At 39.8% G+C, this 19,516-nt stretch overlaps 1 protein-coding gene across 2 annotated transcripts in view; it reads right to left on the bottom strand.

Annotated features, from left to right (window-relative positions):
* LOC310635561 (transducin-like enhancer protein 4) overlaps positions 1-19,516 on the bottom strand; it is a 178,062-nt gene that overhangs the window by 61,027 nt on the left and 97,519 nt on the right. The window contains exons 7-8 of one of the 2 annotated variants that reach the window (XM_083354624.1): positions 9,404-9,608; positions 7,756-7,772 (exon numbers count right to left, since the gene is read on the bottom strand). In XM_083354624.1, coding sequence (XP_083210750.1) covers positions 7,756-7,772; positions 9,404-9,608 — 222 coding nt within the window. The remainder of the gene's footprint in view (positions 1-7,755; positions 7,773-9,403; positions 9,609-19,516) is intronic. The other variant, XM_083354625.1, reaches the window with a different exon arrangement.

Genomic DNA, 19,516 nt, shown 5'->3' with positions numbered 1-19,516 from the left:
GAGTCTCCACCAAGTAAGAAGGGCCTGGCTGGGAGCTCTGCGAAGCCTCCAAGCCATCATCAGCAAGTCCGTCTTCAACACCCTCCTCCTCCCCCTCGTCTGAGTCATCCGAGTCATCCGACCCGGCTGCCGAACCCACAGGCTGACCCTGAATCACAACACCCTCTTTCTTTAGCATCCCACAGCAGTTTGTAGTTGACTTCTTAAAAAAGTTTCACATTAGCTGTAGGTCATGGAAAAATATGTATTTCAACTAAGATGGCTTTAAGGAAGCAAAAACTGAGTGCAGCTAATGTGTTGCACCCTGCTGATGGCCTTCTTGACACAAACATGTTTTTTTTTCCCCTGGAAAGAGCTTGACAGATTAGTGAGCATACACACATCTCCCTAATTTCCTCCACAACTCTCATCACCAAAATTCTTTATCCCTGTACAGATCTCTCACAAGCTACATATTCATCACTGCATAATGGCTTAACAGCATTTAATCAGTAGGATGGCTTGCCTCCAGTAGGTGTTCCATCACTGGAGGTTTTTATGGAGAGATTGGACAGCCATTTGACCAGAATGGTATAGGGTCTCTTGCTTGAGTAAGGGCTGGACTAGAAGATCTCCAAAGTCCTTTCCAACTCTGTTATTCTGTATTCTCTTCTGTATTCTGTATATGTTAACCCACATGAGAGGAGATCTATGTAACCAAGGACCAGGGCTTTTTTTGTCATAGAATGCTCAGAACGGAGTTCCGGCACCTTTTTTGGATGGAACCTTGTTGGGTAGGCAAGGCAGGTTGTATGACATGTGTGAGTTCCGGCACCTTTTTTCTTTTACAAAAAAAGCACTGCCAAGGACTATATAGATAAGCAAGTGGCAGTGTTTAGTTCACCATGCTTTTTCAAGAATAAAAGCACCAAGAGAGGTTTAAGTGTAAGGACAGGCAAGGGTATTGTTTCCCATGGCTTTCCTGGATCTCAGAAAGCCGGTGTTTCTCCATTAATAGTCACGTCACAAGTGCTGAGGACAAAGTAAGGAGCCATATGGTTTCAAAAACAGCCTAGCAGTACATGCTTAATGCATGAAAAACATTTCATGCACAAGAACCATGCTATTCCCTGCATATTCATTTGGAAGTAAATTTCACTATGTCCAATAACTTTTTAAAACTCACATTACTCATTTCATTAGCTAACTTACTGACAGAAACTCAGAATTACAGTGAGTATAATAAAACAAATGATATGTAAGTATAATTCTAGTTTATTTGAACCGTGCTAAGGATGTCAATCTAAGATTTCGGATATTGTTAACCCTTCTTTTTAAAATGGTCAAACAAAATATGTATCCATTTTTAGTACAAGTAATTAACATGCTACTTTTCTTTAAGTGTTTGCATTCTAGCTTAAGGATACCATTTTATTGCATACATTGTCTAAATAGTTCCATAGCAACTCATAAATGAAATATGAAATAAAATATCTAGTTCTTTTGTTACTTCACAAATCCTTTATTTTGAGGAGAATTGAGGAGGGTAGGACTTAGTAATAGTGTAATTATAACATGAAAGGGAAAGAATGAATGACAAAGTTGACAACTCTGTAATGAGGGCAAATAGCACCCCTCCAAAATATTAGAACATAAATATAATTGGACAGGTTTCTCCCTTTTGCATACCAGTGAGTAGCTTACCTTAATTATTTCACTCTTACAGTAACACCTACATTTACATTTTATGAGCTGTTCTAAAATCTGCCCTGCTTAATAATCTGTATCTTCAAGAAAACACTTGAAAGCGTCTCTCACAATTAAACCCAGCCACAACCTTGTATAAATCAAACTTTTGCTACCATATCAAAATGTTACACTGGGGCTGCATAATGTTGCCCACATCCTCATTACATGGTACACTAATTACTACCAGCAGATTCAGAATTTTCTGCACATTAGAGGCTTTTAGAGAAGCTATAAAAAATTTCAGGCACCATTAATTTAAATTTGTATTGAAATTTCCTTTTGACAGATGGCCAAAAATTACTTATTATTTAGAGCACCAGAGCTGCCTGTTTGCACATTAGAAGACGAAAGGGAAAATTAAAAGCAGGCAGGAAATTTATGTCACGTTCATTACCTGTTAAATGTTAAGGAGCATTATCTTGCATGAATAAATTATTTCATACAAGCACACAGTCTCCAGCTGCTGGCAACTGGCACGTTCTGGCCAATAAAAACCATCTCAAGTCACATAGCAGACAATCATAAAAAGCCTTCCTTAACCAGGAGCCACTTAAGAGAGAACAGATCAATAGAACAAGCAACTAACTGCTCCTCTGGGTATTAGGGATAACATTTAAAGAAATTAGCAAACTATTTCACCTTAAAAAGCTGGCAACAAGCCCTAGATGCAGAGACAATCCAACTTTGCTACTTGATGGCTGTACAAGACAAACATTTATTTATAGCTCTCATCAACTAATAAATCAGTGGAAAAAGAGTTGTACTTTGCATCTGTCACACTGGATGCCCACCTAATGGTTTAGAAAGGAGGAACCCAAATAATGGCAGGTGAATTAGTCTCATCTACCAAACAATGACATACCTCATTGGTTCATTTCCATTGCCCTTTCTTGACTTTTTGAGCATTGCTGGCCAACAGGCAAGAGAATTTATACATACTCACAACTTACTCAGCGATTTGTTAATATGCCTTTCTTAGGTTTAATTTGAAATTATATGTAGCCATGAACTCTCAGTTCCTACACTGAAAAAAATGAAACTAATACCCCACCAAACAGAGTAGTTCATAATATTTAGCTTTTAAAGAAATTTACTGTACAAAGTTTGGTATTTTAATAAAACAGCCTTGCACACCCTGCGATGGAAAAACACACGAAAATAGCTACTTGTGATCCAATAGCGGCAATCCTCGACTTGCAATCGTTCATCTAGTGACCATTCAAAGTTACAATGGCACTGTAAAAAAGTGACTGCTGACTGTTTTTCACACTTATGACTGCTACAGCATCCCCGTTGTCACGTGATCAAAACTTGGACAATTGGCAACTGGCAGGTATTTATGACGGTTGCAGCGTCTCGAGGTAATGTGATCGCCTTTTGCGACCTTCTGACAAGCAAAGTCAATGGGGAAACTAGATTCATTTAACAATCACGTTACTAATTTAACAACTGCAGTGATTCACTTAACAACTGGGGCAAGAAAGGTCGTAAAATGGGGCAAAAATCACTTAACAAATGTCTCGCTTAGCAACAGAAACTTTGGGCTCAAGACTACCTGTAAGTACAATAAAAAGCAGTTGTTCAGTTGTATATGATTATCCGCCTGCTAGTTGCCTGACACCTACTGGTCTGGTGTTTCTGGGTAACCAGAAAATAAAAATGGAAGAACCACTATAAATGGCTGAAAGTTGCAGTTTCCTGATTAGTCACAAGATATCCTATTGGGGGAGGAAGGGGTTTCGATGTTTATAGACATAACATTAGTTGGAATTAGAAGTCTGCACATTCAAAGAAAAATGAAGAGCATATTCAGTATCCATGAAGTAATTCAAACACCCCCATCTGAAGCAACTGAAAAAATAGCAGAATTTAATCTCATAATACATATTAAAATAAATCTGGCACACAACAAACATGAAAGATTAACAAAAACATAGCAAAAGCAGTAATAGCAAATTGGTTCATTAATTCAATGCCTTTCTAAATATTAAAAAGCAGACAACCTGGCCGTCTACGCTGGTGAGGCGTTCTAGAGTGAAGCTTCCCAACAAAGAAAGTCTTCAGGCTTGCTACCTCAATTCTACCTTCAGACCTCAAAGGAAACGGAGGTCTTGCTGGAGCCATTCAGCACATGTCACCCCAGAAAGGGACAGTTGATAAGATTTATTCTTTATATCAGTGGTCCCCACCCCATAGCCAAGGCCCACTACCGGACTGCGGCCCATTCGGAACCGGGGCAGAGACGCCAGTGGCGAGTGAGCTCGCACATGTGTACAGCTTTACTTGCATGAGCCAGCGGCAAGCGTGAGTGCATGCAAATGGAGTTGTGCATGTACACACGCTCGCCTGCTGCTTAGGCATTACCATTCCCTCTCTCTCCCCTTTCCCCCCCCCCGCCACCAGTCCACAACACCAGAAAGTTGGGGATCACTGCTTTACGTCATTCCACTAATTTGCTGGTATTATTTTACAGAGACTTGGATGAATATTAGATTTGATTAGGTTTCTTAATATCCTTGTTATGATGGTTGGAAGACCATCAGAATTACTGTGTAGAAAAGTTAGTATGTTTGTGTTAGGGTGTGTTAAGTTTTTTTTTCCCCAATGTGGAAGGAAATTTTTAGATATTGTTCCTTGACAAACTGGTCTATTTGTAGGTTGCGCTCCCTCTCTCTCTCTCTCTCTCTCTCTCTCTCTCCCTCCCTCTCAATCTGCCACTGCTACACATATTGAAAATTGTTGTGGATTGAAAACTGACAGTTCCTATCAGTTTGTAGCGGTTAGGAACCCCGAGGTTAACTGTGGAGTTGACAAGAACAAGGTCAGTTGTACTCTGTTATAACATAACAAAATGGCCAACAAAACCAGCAAAGGATTGATTTGGGGATCAAGCTTCAGACTTTTCTCATCATATTAAAAAAAAGACCAGGAACCCATAAAATATGATACCATGAAGCCTCTACCAGAGTTTAGCGAAAGGAACAGCTTTTAGGTATCTCATTTCTCTATCCTTCATCTGGTTAACCTAAATTTATTTCCCCCATCTGTAAGATACATAATTTTATGATCAACTGAAAGTACATCAGTGGTTTGTACTATATACAGATAGTCCTCGACTTACAACAGTTCATTTAGTGGCTGGTCAAACTTACAACGGCACTGAAAAAAGTGACTTATGACCCTTTTTCACACTTATGACCATTTCAGCATCCACATGGTCACATGATCAAAATTCAAATGCTTGGAAACTGGTTCATACTTATGACGGTTGCAATGACCTGGGTCACTGTGATCAGATTTTGCGGCCTTCTGACAAGCAAAGTCAATGGGGAAGCCAGAGTCATTTAACAACCATCTTACTAACTTAACAAATGCAATGATTCACTTAATGACTGTGGCAAGACAGGTTGTAAAATGGGGCAAAACTCACTTAGCTAATTTCTCACTTAACAACAGAAATTTTGGGCTCCATTGTAGTCACTAAGTCGAGGACTACCTGTATCTGGTATGTACTATAAGTATAGGTACTTGATTAATATCTGTTCTAACGTGCAGAACTGCCTTTTTAAAACGTAATACTGTAGGTAGACATGTCAAACACGCGACGTCACGTGATGCCACACAACGTATCGGAGCCTTTTCGCCATTGCTGGCAATGGGTTGGGTGAGGCTTCTGAATGATGTGTCCGGCCTGCGGGCCGGCAGTTTCAAACCCCTGCTGTAGGTGAAGGGGTGGTGGTGAAGTTAAACAAGTAATCAGCCTAGAGATGTTACATTCCCACAGTCTAAGTATAACCCTTTTGAATTCTGTTGACCTTTATGTGTTGCCAAGTTAGTGCTGAACTTTATTTGACTAGATTCCTGTATGTATGTATGTATGTATGTGTGTGTGTGTGTGTGTGTGTGTGTGTGTATATTATCAAGTATATATATATACTTGATAATAAGTCTTGTGAACTCCAACTTAATGTATGATTCTTTGTGCTTGACAAATACAGTCTGAGAAACAATATGAGAATTTTAGAGAAAGTTTGCTGTATTTACAATGGAAACCAGAATTTTCTTCTTTCATCTCTCCCCCCCCCCCGATGCTTTTCTCCATACCTTTTCCTTGCTCATACTAAGCATATCAATTATTTTTAGGCAACTAAAAACCTTTGCTATCTAGGATTTGTTTGCCAACAATGTGTCTTCTTAGGAACACTGGCCTACTCACTGCGATACATATCTTGATTATGTCCAAATGAAATAATAGCTGTCTTAAAAACAATGCTTGGAACTTCATTAACAATCAAATAATTACATCCATATTTGAAGTGCTGCTGTGGCTTTCAGTTCTCTGCTGTTTGCCCTTATTGTTCTTATTTTTTTAAAAAAAAATTCAGCCAGGCCTTGAGCTTTGCCCAAATTAGGCAGAATATAAATATTAAAACAAACAAAGGTTGTATTGGCCTTTAAATGTTATAGCCCAAGGTCCCCAACCCCTGGTCCGTGGACCAGTACCAGGCCGCAGCATGCCAGCAACTGGTCCACACATACAAGCAAAGCCCCATCCACAGGATGCAGGCAGCATACAAAACCACGCACTCTTCGGTCCGTGGAAAAACTTTTCTCTACGGAACCGGTCTCTGGTGCCCAAAAGGTTGGCGACCTCTGCTATAACTTATATGGGTCTGTTATCAATGGAGGCGAAATTGGCTTTTTCCCATTTATGGATCTCTTTCAATAGAACCCAAATGAAATGTAGAATCCATTCTGGGATGTGCAGTCTGCTCCCAAATGTTGATGGCATAAAATTAATTCATTTTATGCTCTGCCAAAGCTTTTCCTGATGTCCTTATGTCACAGGAGTTGGCGGGTTCATTGGTTTTGTTTAGAAAATAAAGATTTTTAATTTATTTTCTGGCTTAAGTAATTTTACTGTGCTTTGGGCAGATTTTATTTGTTGCTGTATTTTTTGTTCTTTGATTAATGAAATTGTCTTAGTATTTATACTTTCATATTAGTCGTTATTGAAACTAGTTGGCAGAAGCATTGTTTGAAAAACCCACAGACTTCAGAATACTGAAAAGGATTTTAATACTCTGCTTTACATCACATACAAGCTGAAATGTCCCTGCTTAGAAGTAGATTACTGCCAGATCTAGGATGCATTTCTGACTAAAAATTCTGAAAGGCAGCATTTTGTATGGGCCTGTTGAAATATAAATAATCTTCCAGATGCCAATGCTAACCCACTGAAATATGCATTATAAGGTTCATATTATGGGACTTAAGCCATTTAACAGATAGAAGTCATGCCTTTGATATATTTATTCTCCGCCGTTTCAGCCTTCATGGAGACATACACTAGAAATAAGAACTCCTTGGAGATTGATAGGCAGGAAGACTCTGATATGAATCTTATTTACCATGGAACACAAAGCATCTCCCAGAAGGATCTTCCTCCTGCTTTATTCCCCAGTAAGTTTCTGACAACAGCAGATTGTATTTTCAAGAATTAGCCAATAACAGCAACCTATCATACGTTAATATTTACAATTGGCTAGAGAGATTTTCATGTATGGAAGGAATACAAGCGTAGGAGGAGGTCCAGAGCTGTATAAGCCAATCTGCCCTCAGCTGCTGATGCAGAATGAGGCCACTTTTCTCTCTTATCTGCACAAAGCTTGAAAATGTTCTCCTCAGGTGATAACTATACATCTTCATAGGGTTTCTAGCACTCTAGATGTGCTAGAGTCCTTTCCCAGTGGAAGGGTTTTCTGTATATCAGGACAAAAGTAGAAGCATCTCCAGGCCAACTGACAATGAGAAACCCTTGTGGTGATATGGTACATAACAAGTTCAAAGAGTCCAGCAGTGAATTTCATTTTTATATAGTGTTTTAAAATTGCCTACCCAGGACTAATCAATACGGATATCATCATCTAGTTACCATAATAACTTTTCCTATGCTTTAGTTCAATTGTAATAAATACACTGCAATTCTTTTAACCCACTCCTTCCATCTGTGAAATAGAATCTTACCTTTATGGAGTCTCTGTCTTCATGCAGAACAGAAGCAGCAATGTGAGCAAATGAGAGAAGGAAAGAGACAGAAATATAAGGTGTTTTATACAAGACTGTATATTTCTTCTATCCAAAAATATACCACAACCTTATTCTCCATTAAAAAATAAATGGCAAAGATATAACCTTTTTTATAAAGTTAATTATTAAGCTAACTTAACTTTAAACCAATGTTTAAAGTTGATTCCATTAACCATAACTGGTTGAACAAGTGCTTTTGAAAGATGCTATAGAAGTAGACAAAATTAGGGCTGAGCATTTTTTTAGAGAGAATTGTTAACAAGTTGCATGCTCCTTACTTCTGTATTTGAGCTTCATTTCTTAGCACATAGACCTCTTCAATCTTTAATGTTTAATAACATTAACCCTTCCAAATTGTTGCCTATGTATTATAAAACACCAAAATGTCACAGTTATTTAATTACACACACTGAGATAGATTGGTTTATTTATGATCTCATTTTCTTGGCACCTTTCTGCTCCTCCGTTATTCCATTGTAATGGAACGAAAAATGGCTTCTTTTTCATTTAGACAACTCACAGTTTTTTCTAGTCATTATTATTGTATAATAACTAATCATATTGCCCACATAAGCAGAATAACTGGCAGTTATTGACCACTTTCTCCTGTAGAAGAAACATTATTCAAATAAGACTGACCCACATCAGTCCTTCCAAAATGAAATCGGTTCAAAAGGTGCCATAACAGTTTCCAGAGACTTTGTATGAAGCTACATGGAACAGTAAATTTGGTTCATAAGATTCTTTGGAGAACCCTGTTTGACGTTGGAAACATGGTTCTGATCTCAGAGGGGGAATCCAAAGTCAGAGAGAATCCCCCTTCAATGGATAAGATCAGGGATTTTCAATATCATGGAAACTTAAAGGATTCTTAGCTCTCCCCTATTTCCTTTTATGGTTCTACACACCGCAAAGAAGAAGAAGAAGAAGAAGAAGAAGAAGAAGAAGAAGAAGAAGAAGAAGAAGAAGAAGGAGAAGGAGAAGGAGAAGGAGAAGGAGAAGGAGAAGGAGAAGGAGAAGGAGAAGGAGAAGGAGAAGGAGAAGGAGAAGGAGAAGGAGAAGGAGGAGAAGAAGAAGAAGGAAAAGAAGGAGAAGGAGAAGAAGAAGAAGAAGAAGAAGAAGAAGAAGAAGAAGAAGAAGAAGAAGAAGAAGAAGAAGAAGAAGAAGAAGAAGAAGAAGAAGAAGAAGAAGAAGAACTAGTGCATGTTGATTGTCCCCTGTTATTAAAATAGGGCTGGACCTTTATAGATAAGAATGCCACTTTCTCTTCAGTTCCACTTACAGACCAACCAAGCTTTAGAAGAATCAAGATGTACCCTTTGCTTTTCTCTCTGCCTCAAAACCTAGAGTTTAAAATAGACAAATGACCTTTCCAAATCTGGATTATTCTGGCTACGTTGAACTACAGCTCCCATACTTCCCAACTCAGATTGGACAGCAGGACTGTACAAGAAAGTTACAGCAGAAGGAAAGACAAGAGTAGGACGTAAAAAAAGAAACTCAAGGAACCTGGCGAAAACCTTGTACCTTTTAACATCTGAAGCAACTTTCTCTGAAAAGCTAAAGCTGAGAAAACAGGCCTTACCTCTTTGGTGATCACTATCATGATGCTTCTTTTCATCTTTGATTGGAAGGTGAGACTGTCCCCCAAGGGCACTTGACAAGGCTAGGAGGCCCGCACTGCTGCCAATGGGTGGAATGGTGGGTGGCTGCAATCCGGAAGGATGTGGAGTGAGAGGCACTGGAAGGCCATGTCCATGTGATAAATGTTGGGCCTGGAGTTGCTGCTGCTGTGAAAAATTAAACAGAGTTATTGCATTTGTTCCAAGGAAGAGAACTTTCAGCATGGCTAACTATGTGCAGGTCCTGGACTCATGCGTTTTCAAGGGCTGTCAACTAATCAATGATCCTGATTTGCTACAAATTATTCCAATCCTTGAAAAAACAAAATGGCAGAAACACGGTGTACATGAGAATAAAGGATGGACATGAACGATGCTTATAAGCAAAGCTTAATGTAACGCATTATCTCTGAATGCCTGCCTTAAACAATAATTCTGGTTCAAGTCAGGATTAGGGGGAAATATATCCAAAAGGAAAATAAAACCTTGCCATTTGAAGTGAAACTCCTTCCATCTTTTTCTTCCAGGAGCAGTCTCATAAGGACATTGAAAGTCTAATCAAAATGCACAAGCTGACTATCAAGGCAGCCATTAAGTTTTGCTTTTAATTTATTTATTTATTGAAGGAAAAGAAAAGCTGAAAATTGAGAAAGCAAGCATTAAACTGTTCTCCCCAAGCAGCCACCCAGCATGCAGCAAGAGTTAATTTGAAAAAAAGGAAACCTGAATTAACAATCCAGAAAAGGGAACTGGTTGAAGCCACTGTTTAAAGTCCTTTAAGTGTCCTCAGTGGTACTTGAGCAAATTACTAAAGAAAATCTAATGTAGCAAGGCTTGGGTCCTCCTGTAGGCTTGCTCAATAATGCTGAAATAATTGGGCACTCTGTGCACGTTTAGTGATGCTCGAATGAAAAGCTAGAGGCCTGCCCTTGTACTCTTCTCTAGCTGCTGACTCTGTGTTGTGACAGGTTTATTTGAGTGGGACTGCAATGCATGCACCAGTAGCTGCGCTGACAAGAGTTTAAAGTCATTTTTACCAGTACACTGGCAACACATAGAGAAAGCCCTTGAGAGGTTAGAATTGGAAGTGCTTGACCTCAGCCAAAGCTGCTTCAAGCTCTCTCTGCTGTACTAACCATTGTGGCCTAGATGGTTTGTTGATGTCGCTGCTGAAGGAGAGGAGGGTGGGACGAAGGGAAGGAAGGTGGGTGGAGGGAGGGTTTATATCACACTCAATCTCCCCGAACAGGGAACTCTTTCACTTCACACTTGTACCTACAATCATTTGCAAGATGACTTTAAAAAAAAATCGGCTTTCGCTTTCCTAAACCATGCAATTTAAAATAAATGAAGCCTCATTTTGCTATCTCTTCTTCCTTCCTGTTTTAAGACTGTTTTCAAAGGAGGGAGGGCCAGCAACTGTCTTGCTATATGTTAAAAACAAAAAAAAAAATACACCCACTCCTTCACTTCAAAACTCTCCCTATTTTCTCCACTTTTTAATTTTTCTCCTGCCCTTCAAATTCATACCTGGAAAGAAGGGCATTTAATTGGACCCTTCTTTTATCTGGAGGTTATTTTTTTAAAAAAATATCCTCATAACTGGGTTTACAATCTGCCGAGCCAACATGATTCTAAAGTTTTGGAAAGATTAATCAGTGCTTAGCTTTTGTTTAAATGAAAACGTATGCTTTAGCCAAAGAAATACATTCAAGCCAAATTTTCAAAAGTTAGCCAACAGTGGGCATCTGTTCAAATTAATATTAAAACTTAAAACACCAGCAGAATTACCAGGCCAACATTTCAAAGATATGAATTTAAATATTTAATTTAAGCATTTCTGCTCCATTAAATCAGCCTGTCTGTCCTACTATCAATGCCTTAGTACCTTAGGGAGCACCTGCTGCCGGCATCAACTTCCCTCCGCCCTGTGCGTTCCCACAGAGAGGGCCTCCTCAGGGTGCCACCGATCAGAGAATGTCGATTGGTGGCCCCCAGGGGGAGGTCCTTCTCTGTGGGCGCCCTGGAGCTATGGAATCGGTTGCCGGTTGAGCTCCGGATGGCGCCTGACCTCCGCTCCTTCCGACGCGATCTGAAAACGCATTTGTTTGAACAAGCCGGCTTGGCCTGATAGGGGGTGGGTTGGGTTTTTTATTGCTCTTAATATTTGTATTTATCGTTTTTACTTGGGCATTATGTTTAATTCCTTTTAACTTTTGTATTTTTTGTATTTTATACATCTGCCCTGTTCACCGCCCTGAGTCCTTCGGGAGAAGGGCGGTATATAAATAAAATTAATAAATAAATAATAAATAATAAATGCAAGTAGTACATTCCACTCTCCTCTGCTCTAGTCAATAATGCATAAATATTATATTGGGTTTTTCCAAGCCTGTACTTAATTATAGTCCAACGACGTTTTTTCCATATCTACTGACTAAAGAATTTCACCTTATTCATCGTATAATTCATCACTGTTCCATTTTGATGGACTGATCATAATCGCCATCATCAGGAACCTTTTTATTGTCTCCCTCATCCCTCTGCTCATCTACAAGATAACTAAACGGTTTATAGTTGTCTTGTAAAGTATGTCTGAAATGAAGGCAATCATTTATGGCTTTATTTTCTGGAATCAAATTATTTAAGTGGTATCTTTAAACCAAGGGGCACATTAAGCATGGCACACTTTATCTTTGAAAAAATATGCATGGTCATTCCAGTTTGGATTACTGCAATATGGTCTACACGAGACTGCCCTTGAAGACTGCATGGGAGCTACAACTGGCCCAGAATGAGGTGGTGTACGATGGGTTTACTCCTATGACATCTCTGTTATGTGAATTGCACTAGTTCCCAGTTTCCCTCTGGGTACAATTCAAAGTGTGGTTATTACCTATAAAGCCCTATGTGGCACAAGCCCAGGGGCCACCATTCCCTGAAGGCAACTACTCTTCCTACAGGACCAGATAGGGTGGGCATGTTCCTAGCCCCTTCCCTTAAACACTGTTACTTATAGGATGCAAGAAGTGTACCTTTTTCATGACAGACTCTGCTCTGTGGAACATCCTTTCCTTGAAGTTTGGCAGGTCTCTACCCTCCTAGCCTTTCAGAAACCACTTAAGATCTGTCTTTTCCTCCAAGTGATAGGAAAGATGAGGCGGATGAGTGGATTTAACAAGGGTTTTGGAAGCTTAGCTCTCATGCCAGTTTTTTAATGCTTATGTTTTTAATAGATTTATGAATTATGTTGCTTTTATTGTTGATTGGGAGATGCCCAAAATTCAATATAAGATGGGCAGTTACACCATATTTAAAATAAATAATAAATATTTTTGAGTATTTTAAAAGAAATATGTCTAATCTTCCCTCCGTGCAATTTTCATATTTGACAAGAGATTCATGCAGTTTAAATGCATTCATAAATATCTAAGTATCAGTGCCATGCAATTCACTCCATCCCTAGGTACAAAATCTAGAAATAATAATCCAGGCTGACATTTGGTATATTTGAAAGAAAAGCATATGAAGGGGAAAAGAATCTTTGAAAGTTTTTAACATTGATTTCAGTGTCATTTCCTAATGTGAAATCTGAAATATTGATAACAGAAGTTTGGATAATGCCTTCTGCCCATATCTAAAATGCAGTGAATTAAAAACAACAACAATGTACTTATATCCTATGGACAAATTAGCTGATAATGTTTTCTAGTTGGAGTCAGCACATTCAGAAGCCAGTTTTCCTGGAAAGTATTCAGGTTTCTACTGGATATTTTCCAGCCAAATATCCATGCCAAAGTAATCTAGTGCTTTTCCCCTTACAGACCCTGGAAGCTTACTGCCATTATCCAAACAGTCCCAACATCCTCTTCCAACTCAAAGATACTTTAGTGTTAACTGACAAATTAGTCTCGCAAAGACCTCACTTCATATCTCAACCCACATACATGCTGTATGTACATCCTTTCCTCACTGCTGGGAAAAAGAGGAGCAACATCCAATTAAAAATATTCTCAACGGTATTGTGATTCAAATCACGCTGCATATGAAAACAGCTACAAAGGGAGGGAAGGAGTATGAGTATTAGATGGGTAAGGCGGAATAATAAGGAAACCTGGCAAATGTTATGGAAACAGCAAGGTAAAATAAGACTAGAACGCTGGATGCACTTTAATTCTGAACACAATCAAAACCCTATCAGCACAAATAATACACTCTTACAATCACAAGTCACATGGGGATATTTGGACCAGCAAACCCCCACCCTGCCCCCATAACTCAGTACAGAGAGGTTTCCGTGTAAGGCATCTCCAACACAAGACTGTCTAACCTCTTGACAATTCATTTAGTGACCGTTCATAGTTACAACAGCACTGGAGAAAGTGACTTATGAGCATTTTTCACACTTACGACCTTTGTAGCATCCCTATGATCATCCAAATTCAGATGCTTGGCAACTGGTTCATATTTATGACGGTTGCTGTGTCCCAAGCTCACGCAATCCCCTTTTGCAACCTTCGGACAAGCAAAAACAATGGGGAAGCCAGATTCAATTTACAACTGTGTTACTAATTTAACAATGGCAGTGATTCATTTAACAACTGTGGCAAGAAAGGTCGTAAAATGGGGAAAAATTCAGTTAACAACCGTCTTGCTTAGCAACAGAAATTTTGGGCTCAATTGTGATCGTAAGTCAAGCGCTACCTGCATTGGGTGAAATCTACTACCTTTTTGAGGAGTTGTTTCCATTATCAATATGTTCTTATAACTAAAAAGATTTCTGAACATTCAATCAGAATTTGGCCTTCTGTAATTTGAGACAATTATTCCATGTCTTGCTCTTTGGCATGACAGAGAACAGGTCATGGCCTCCAATGTAATACCCTTTCAGATATTAGAAGTAAATTATCACATCTTTCCCAAAATCATTCCTGGAAGAGCTCAGGAGCACTAAAAAAAAAGATCAGATGACTACTTCTGGTAGTATTTCCAGATAAAAGCATATCCCAATCTCAAACACCATGCAACAGTCAAGTTGCACAACACAGACTTTATATATGGAAAAACATGAAGACAATTTCTGTGTATGACTTTCATGAAGAAAAAAACCCAAACAGCTAATGATACTTTAGTCTCCCTCCGAGCAGTGCTTTAATATGTAGCTCCTACTGACAGTGCAAGAAGTCTGGCCTGCTGTTTATTTTTCAGATGTAAGTCAGAACCCCAGCTTTCTACTTTTTAAATTATACAGGATATATCAAAGTCAAAGATAATCAAAGTCAACATATAAAAAAAGGAGCCTGTATATTTGTGTCGGAGTGTTTTATCCTTTAAAAAGGTAAAGGTTCCCCCGCACATGCGTGCTAGTTGTTTCCGACTCTAGGGGCCGGTGCTCATCTCCGTTTCAAAGCCAAAGAGCCAGCGCTTGTCCGAGGACGTCTCCGTGGTCATGTGGCCGGCATGACTAGACACCAAAGGCGCACGGAACGCTGTTACCTTCCCACCGTAGCGGTCCCTATGTTTCTACTTGCATTTTTACGTGCTTTCGAACTACTAGGTTGGCAGAAGCTGGGACGAGTAACAGGCGCTCACTCTGTTACACGGCACTCGGGATTCGACCCGCCAAACTGCCAACCTTCTGATCGACAAGCTCAGCGTCCTAACCCACTGAGCCACCGGGTCCCTTTTGTTTTATCCTTTACTCTCATGTTAATTATCTAAGAAATGCCTGATTGGGTCTTCTTCAACCAAGAAAATGTTGGGTGGTTGGATAATTGATTTTTCTCTCATCTACATTATGGCTTTGCAATCTTGTTTGGGCCAACTGGCTCCCCTGTCCAATACTAACTTGATTAACAGATGTCAGAACTTTAAGTATAGGAGAACAAAGTTGATCCAATTCCCTTACCTTTGTAACAACCAGTATGTTTATTGTTTTTAGAGAAACGCAGAAAAGGAACATAATATGGCTGGTACTGTCTGGCATCAGGAACTGTGAATCGTTTACTTTAGGAAGGGCATAATTTGTTCACTGGTTTGATCATAGAGCTGAACTGGTGCAATGGTTAGAATGTTGTATTGCAGGCTATGTCTGCCAACCGCTAGCAGTTCACTTCTCATTGGCTCGAGGTTGACTCAGCTTTCCATCCTTCTGAGATTGGTAAAACGAGTACCCAAATTGTTGGGGGCAATATGCTGATTCTATAAACTGCTTAGAGAGGACTGTATAGCATTGTGAAGTGGTATATAAGTCTAAGTGCTATTGCTATTGCTATCACGCCATAGTCCATCTTAGTATCAAACTTAGTCACAGATAATAATCTGAGTTGCTGTATTACATATGTAGAACTGGCCAAGATTTCTCCCCTTCTCCTAAATCTATCCTGAACAACATTACCTCTTTCCTTCCAATCTCTGACTACAAGAAGTTGGAACCCGTTCACCAGCCTTGTATTACTAAATCAAATCTTGCAAAAAGGAAAAAAAAAGATTCACAGAAAAGGAGAGCTGTTATGACTCCCTACAGTTTCATAGAATAGGGAGGACCAGAGATCTTTTCAAGAAAATTGGAGAGATGAAGGGAACATTCCATGCAAAAATGGGCATGATAAAGGACCAAAATGGCAGGGACCTAGCAGAGGCAGAAGAGATTAAGAAGAGATGGCAAAATTACACAGAAGAACTATACAAGAATGAGCTTAACATCCCAGATAATCACAATGAGGTGGTCACTGACCTCGAGCCAGACATCCTAGAATGTGAAGTAAAGTGGGCCTTAGAAAGGCTGAGCAACAACAAAGCTAGTGGAGGTGACAGTATTCCAGCTGAGCTATCAAAATCTTAAAAGACAGTGCAGTAAAAGTGCTACACTCAATTTGCCAGCAAATTTGGAAAACTCAACAGTGGCCACAGGATTGGAAAAGATCAGTTTACATTCCAATTCCAAAGAAAGGCAGTGCCAAAGAATGTTCAAACTATCGCACCATTGCACTCATTTCTCATGCTAGTAAAGTCATGCTTAAAATCCTACAAGCTAGACTTCAGCAGTATGTGGATCGAGAACTACCAGAAGTACAGGCAGGATTTCGAAGAGGCAGAGGAACTAGAGATCAAATTGCCAACATACGCTGGATCATGGAGAAAGCTAGGGAGTTCCAGAAAAACATCTACTTCTGCTTCATCGACTATGCTAAAGCCTTTGATTGTGTGGATCATAACAAACTGTGGCAAGTTCTTAAAGAGATGGGAGTACCAGACCATCTTATTGGTCTCTTGAGAAACCTATATGCGGGTCAAGAAGCAACAGTGAGAACTGGACACGGAACCACTAATTGGTTCAAAATTGGGAAAGGAGTCCGGCAAGGCTGTATACTGTCGCCCTGCCTATTTAACTTATATGCAGAGCACATCATGAGAAAGGCAGGGCTAGATGAATCAAAAGTTGGAATTAAGATTGCTGGAAGAAATATCAACAACCTAAGATACGCAGATGATACCACTCTAATGGCAGAAAGTCAAGAAGAACTAAAGAGCCTCTTGTTGCGGGTGAAGAAGGAGAGTGCAAAACGTGGGTTGAAACTTAACATTAAGAAAACCAAGATCATGGCATCTGGCCCTCTCAATTCCTGGCAAATAGATGGGGAAGAAATGGAGGTAGTGACAGATTTTGTTTTCCTGGGCTCCAAGATCACTGCAGATGGAGACTGTAGCCAAGAAATTAAAAGACGCTTGCTCCTGGGAAGGAAAGCCATGGCAAATCTAGATAGCACACTAAAAAGCAGAGACATCACCCTGTCAACAAAAGTGCGTATAGTCAAGGCTATGGTCTTCCCAGTTGCAATGTATGGCAGTGAAAGTTGGACCATAAGAAAGGCTGAGCGCCAAAGAATTGAGGCCTTTGAACTATGGTGCTGGAGAAGACTCCTGCGAGTCCCTTGGACTGCAAGGCGATCAAACCGGTCAGTCCTAGAGGAGATCAATCCTGACTGCTCTTTAGAAGGCCAGATCCTGAAGCTAAAACTCAAATACTTTGGCCACCTAATGAGAAGGAAGGACTCACTGGAGAAGAGCCTAATGCTGGGAAAGATCGAGGGCAATAGAAGAAGGGGACGACAGAGAATGAGGTGGCTGGATGGAGTCACTGAAGCAGTAGGCGTGGGCTTGAATGGACTCCGGGGGATGGTGGAGGACAGGAAGGCCTGGAGGAATGTTGTCCATAGGGTCGCGATGAGTCGGACACGACTTCGCAGCTAACAACAACAGTTTCATATGATGCTTATCCTCACCTTCTACCCCATTCAAACTGGAATTATTATGCATTATTTTTTTAGAAAAATAATGGAATGGTAGAAAATCAGGTTACAGGAAATACATGTATCAGTTGTAAAGCTAATAGATATCAAATATGAGATCATCATGCAACAAAAAACTTGAATATTGAGTATGCATGTGTGAAAGCTTGTATCTGGGTAGTTATGACCTGGGGAAAAAAATGAAGTAATTCAGCTAAACATTTTGTCCTGATTGTTTGCTTTCCTTATGAAAAATGCCCTAGGGTCATTTTTAACTTTTATGTTACTTATTTTTTTAATAGCACTTTGAATTTTTGAGGAAAAAAACAAAAAATAGATGGTTTTACTTTTATTTCTCTTTATAAAACGGAGAAAAAAGCTCACTGGCAAAGCTTGCTTAAAGTAAGCAAAGGCAAAGTGAAAAATCAGTAAAAGCAGGCACATCTTTGGTTGTTTGGTTGGTTTTTAAATGTAAGTACAAGCACTCCTCTCCATAAACAAGTTTCTACAATGGCTCACATGGAGAACAAAAGCAAGATAAAATATCTAAATTAAATCAGATAAGGATCAAAATACAAATCACAAAGAAAAACAAAGCATGTTCGAACAGTGAAAAAATAGAAGAAACTTACACATGAAAAGTGTAAAAAGGAAAAAAAAGGAAAAAAAGGAACTTGGTGCCACAATTACAATAAAGTAGGTATTATATTTAAAGAAAAACAACTTTCTAGATCAGGGGTGTCCAACCTTGGTAACTTTAAGACTTGTAGATTTCAACTTCCAGAATTCTCCAGTCAGCAATTCACTCCTTTGAAAAGCGTGGTTGGCTGGGGAATTCTGGGAGTTGAAGTCCACAGGTCTCAAAGTTACTAAGGTTGGACAACCCTGTTCTAGATCAGGGCTTTTCAACCTTTTCACAGATTGTACCACTTTTAGGGCATGACAATATTTGAGTACCACCAGTGCTTAGCAAGGTGTTAAAAACTTGATGACTAAAAAAGAGGGGGGGGATTGGGGGCTTTTACTGGTTAGATCCATTTGTTGTTATAGAAAAGGCTAGTTTATAATCTTATGGGAAAGTAAAAAGTTGAGGTTCAGTGTTAATGCTTCCTTCCTACTGCAACAGTGGCTCAGAAGTCAATGCCTTTTCTTTTCTTTTTCCCTTCTCCCCCTCACTTTTCCTTTTTCTCTCACCCTTTGCTCGAAACTCCCCTAGCCCTTTGATAGCAAAAGCCTCTCGCTTATTCTCATTCACTCACTTTGCTTGCAAAAGCTTCTCTCACTCTCTCATTCACTCACATGTTGCTCGCAAAAGCTTCTCTCTCACCCATTCACTCACATGTTGCTCTCAAAAGCTTCTCTTGCTCTCTCATTTACTCACATGTTGCTCGCAAAAGCTTCTCTCTCTCCCATTCACTCACATGTTACTCGCAAAAGCCCCTCGCTCGCTCTTTCACTCACTCACTCACCCTTCGCTCGCAAAGGCCGCTCGCTCACTTTCTCCTCACCGCTTCATTAACAAAAGCCTCTTCATTTTTCTCTGTTTCTCTCTGTGTGTTTTTTCTCTCCCTCTCCTGCCAAAATCTGCTTCTTTTATAGCTTCTCCTTTCTCGGCCCTCCTCCTCCTCCTCTTCTCTTCCAGGTGCACCTGAAGCTCCAACCAGCATGTAGCCGCGCACGCAGATCCTGGGGCTTCTGCCGAGCCCTGAAGCTCCAGCTTTTCTCCTCCAGGCCTGTGCAGCACTGCTTTAGATCATTCCCTTCCCCGCTACACTTGGCTAGGGG

This window comes from Vipera ursinii, assembly GCF_947247035.1.
Source record: "Vipera ursinii genome assembly, chromosome: 2".
Taxonomy (NCBI): domain Eukaryota; kingdom Metazoa; phylum Chordata; class Lepidosauria; order Squamata; family Viperidae; genus Vipera; species Vipera ursinii.
Note: the sequence above shows the minus strand (reverse complement) of the source record. Positions and strands in the feature narration are given on the sequence as shown.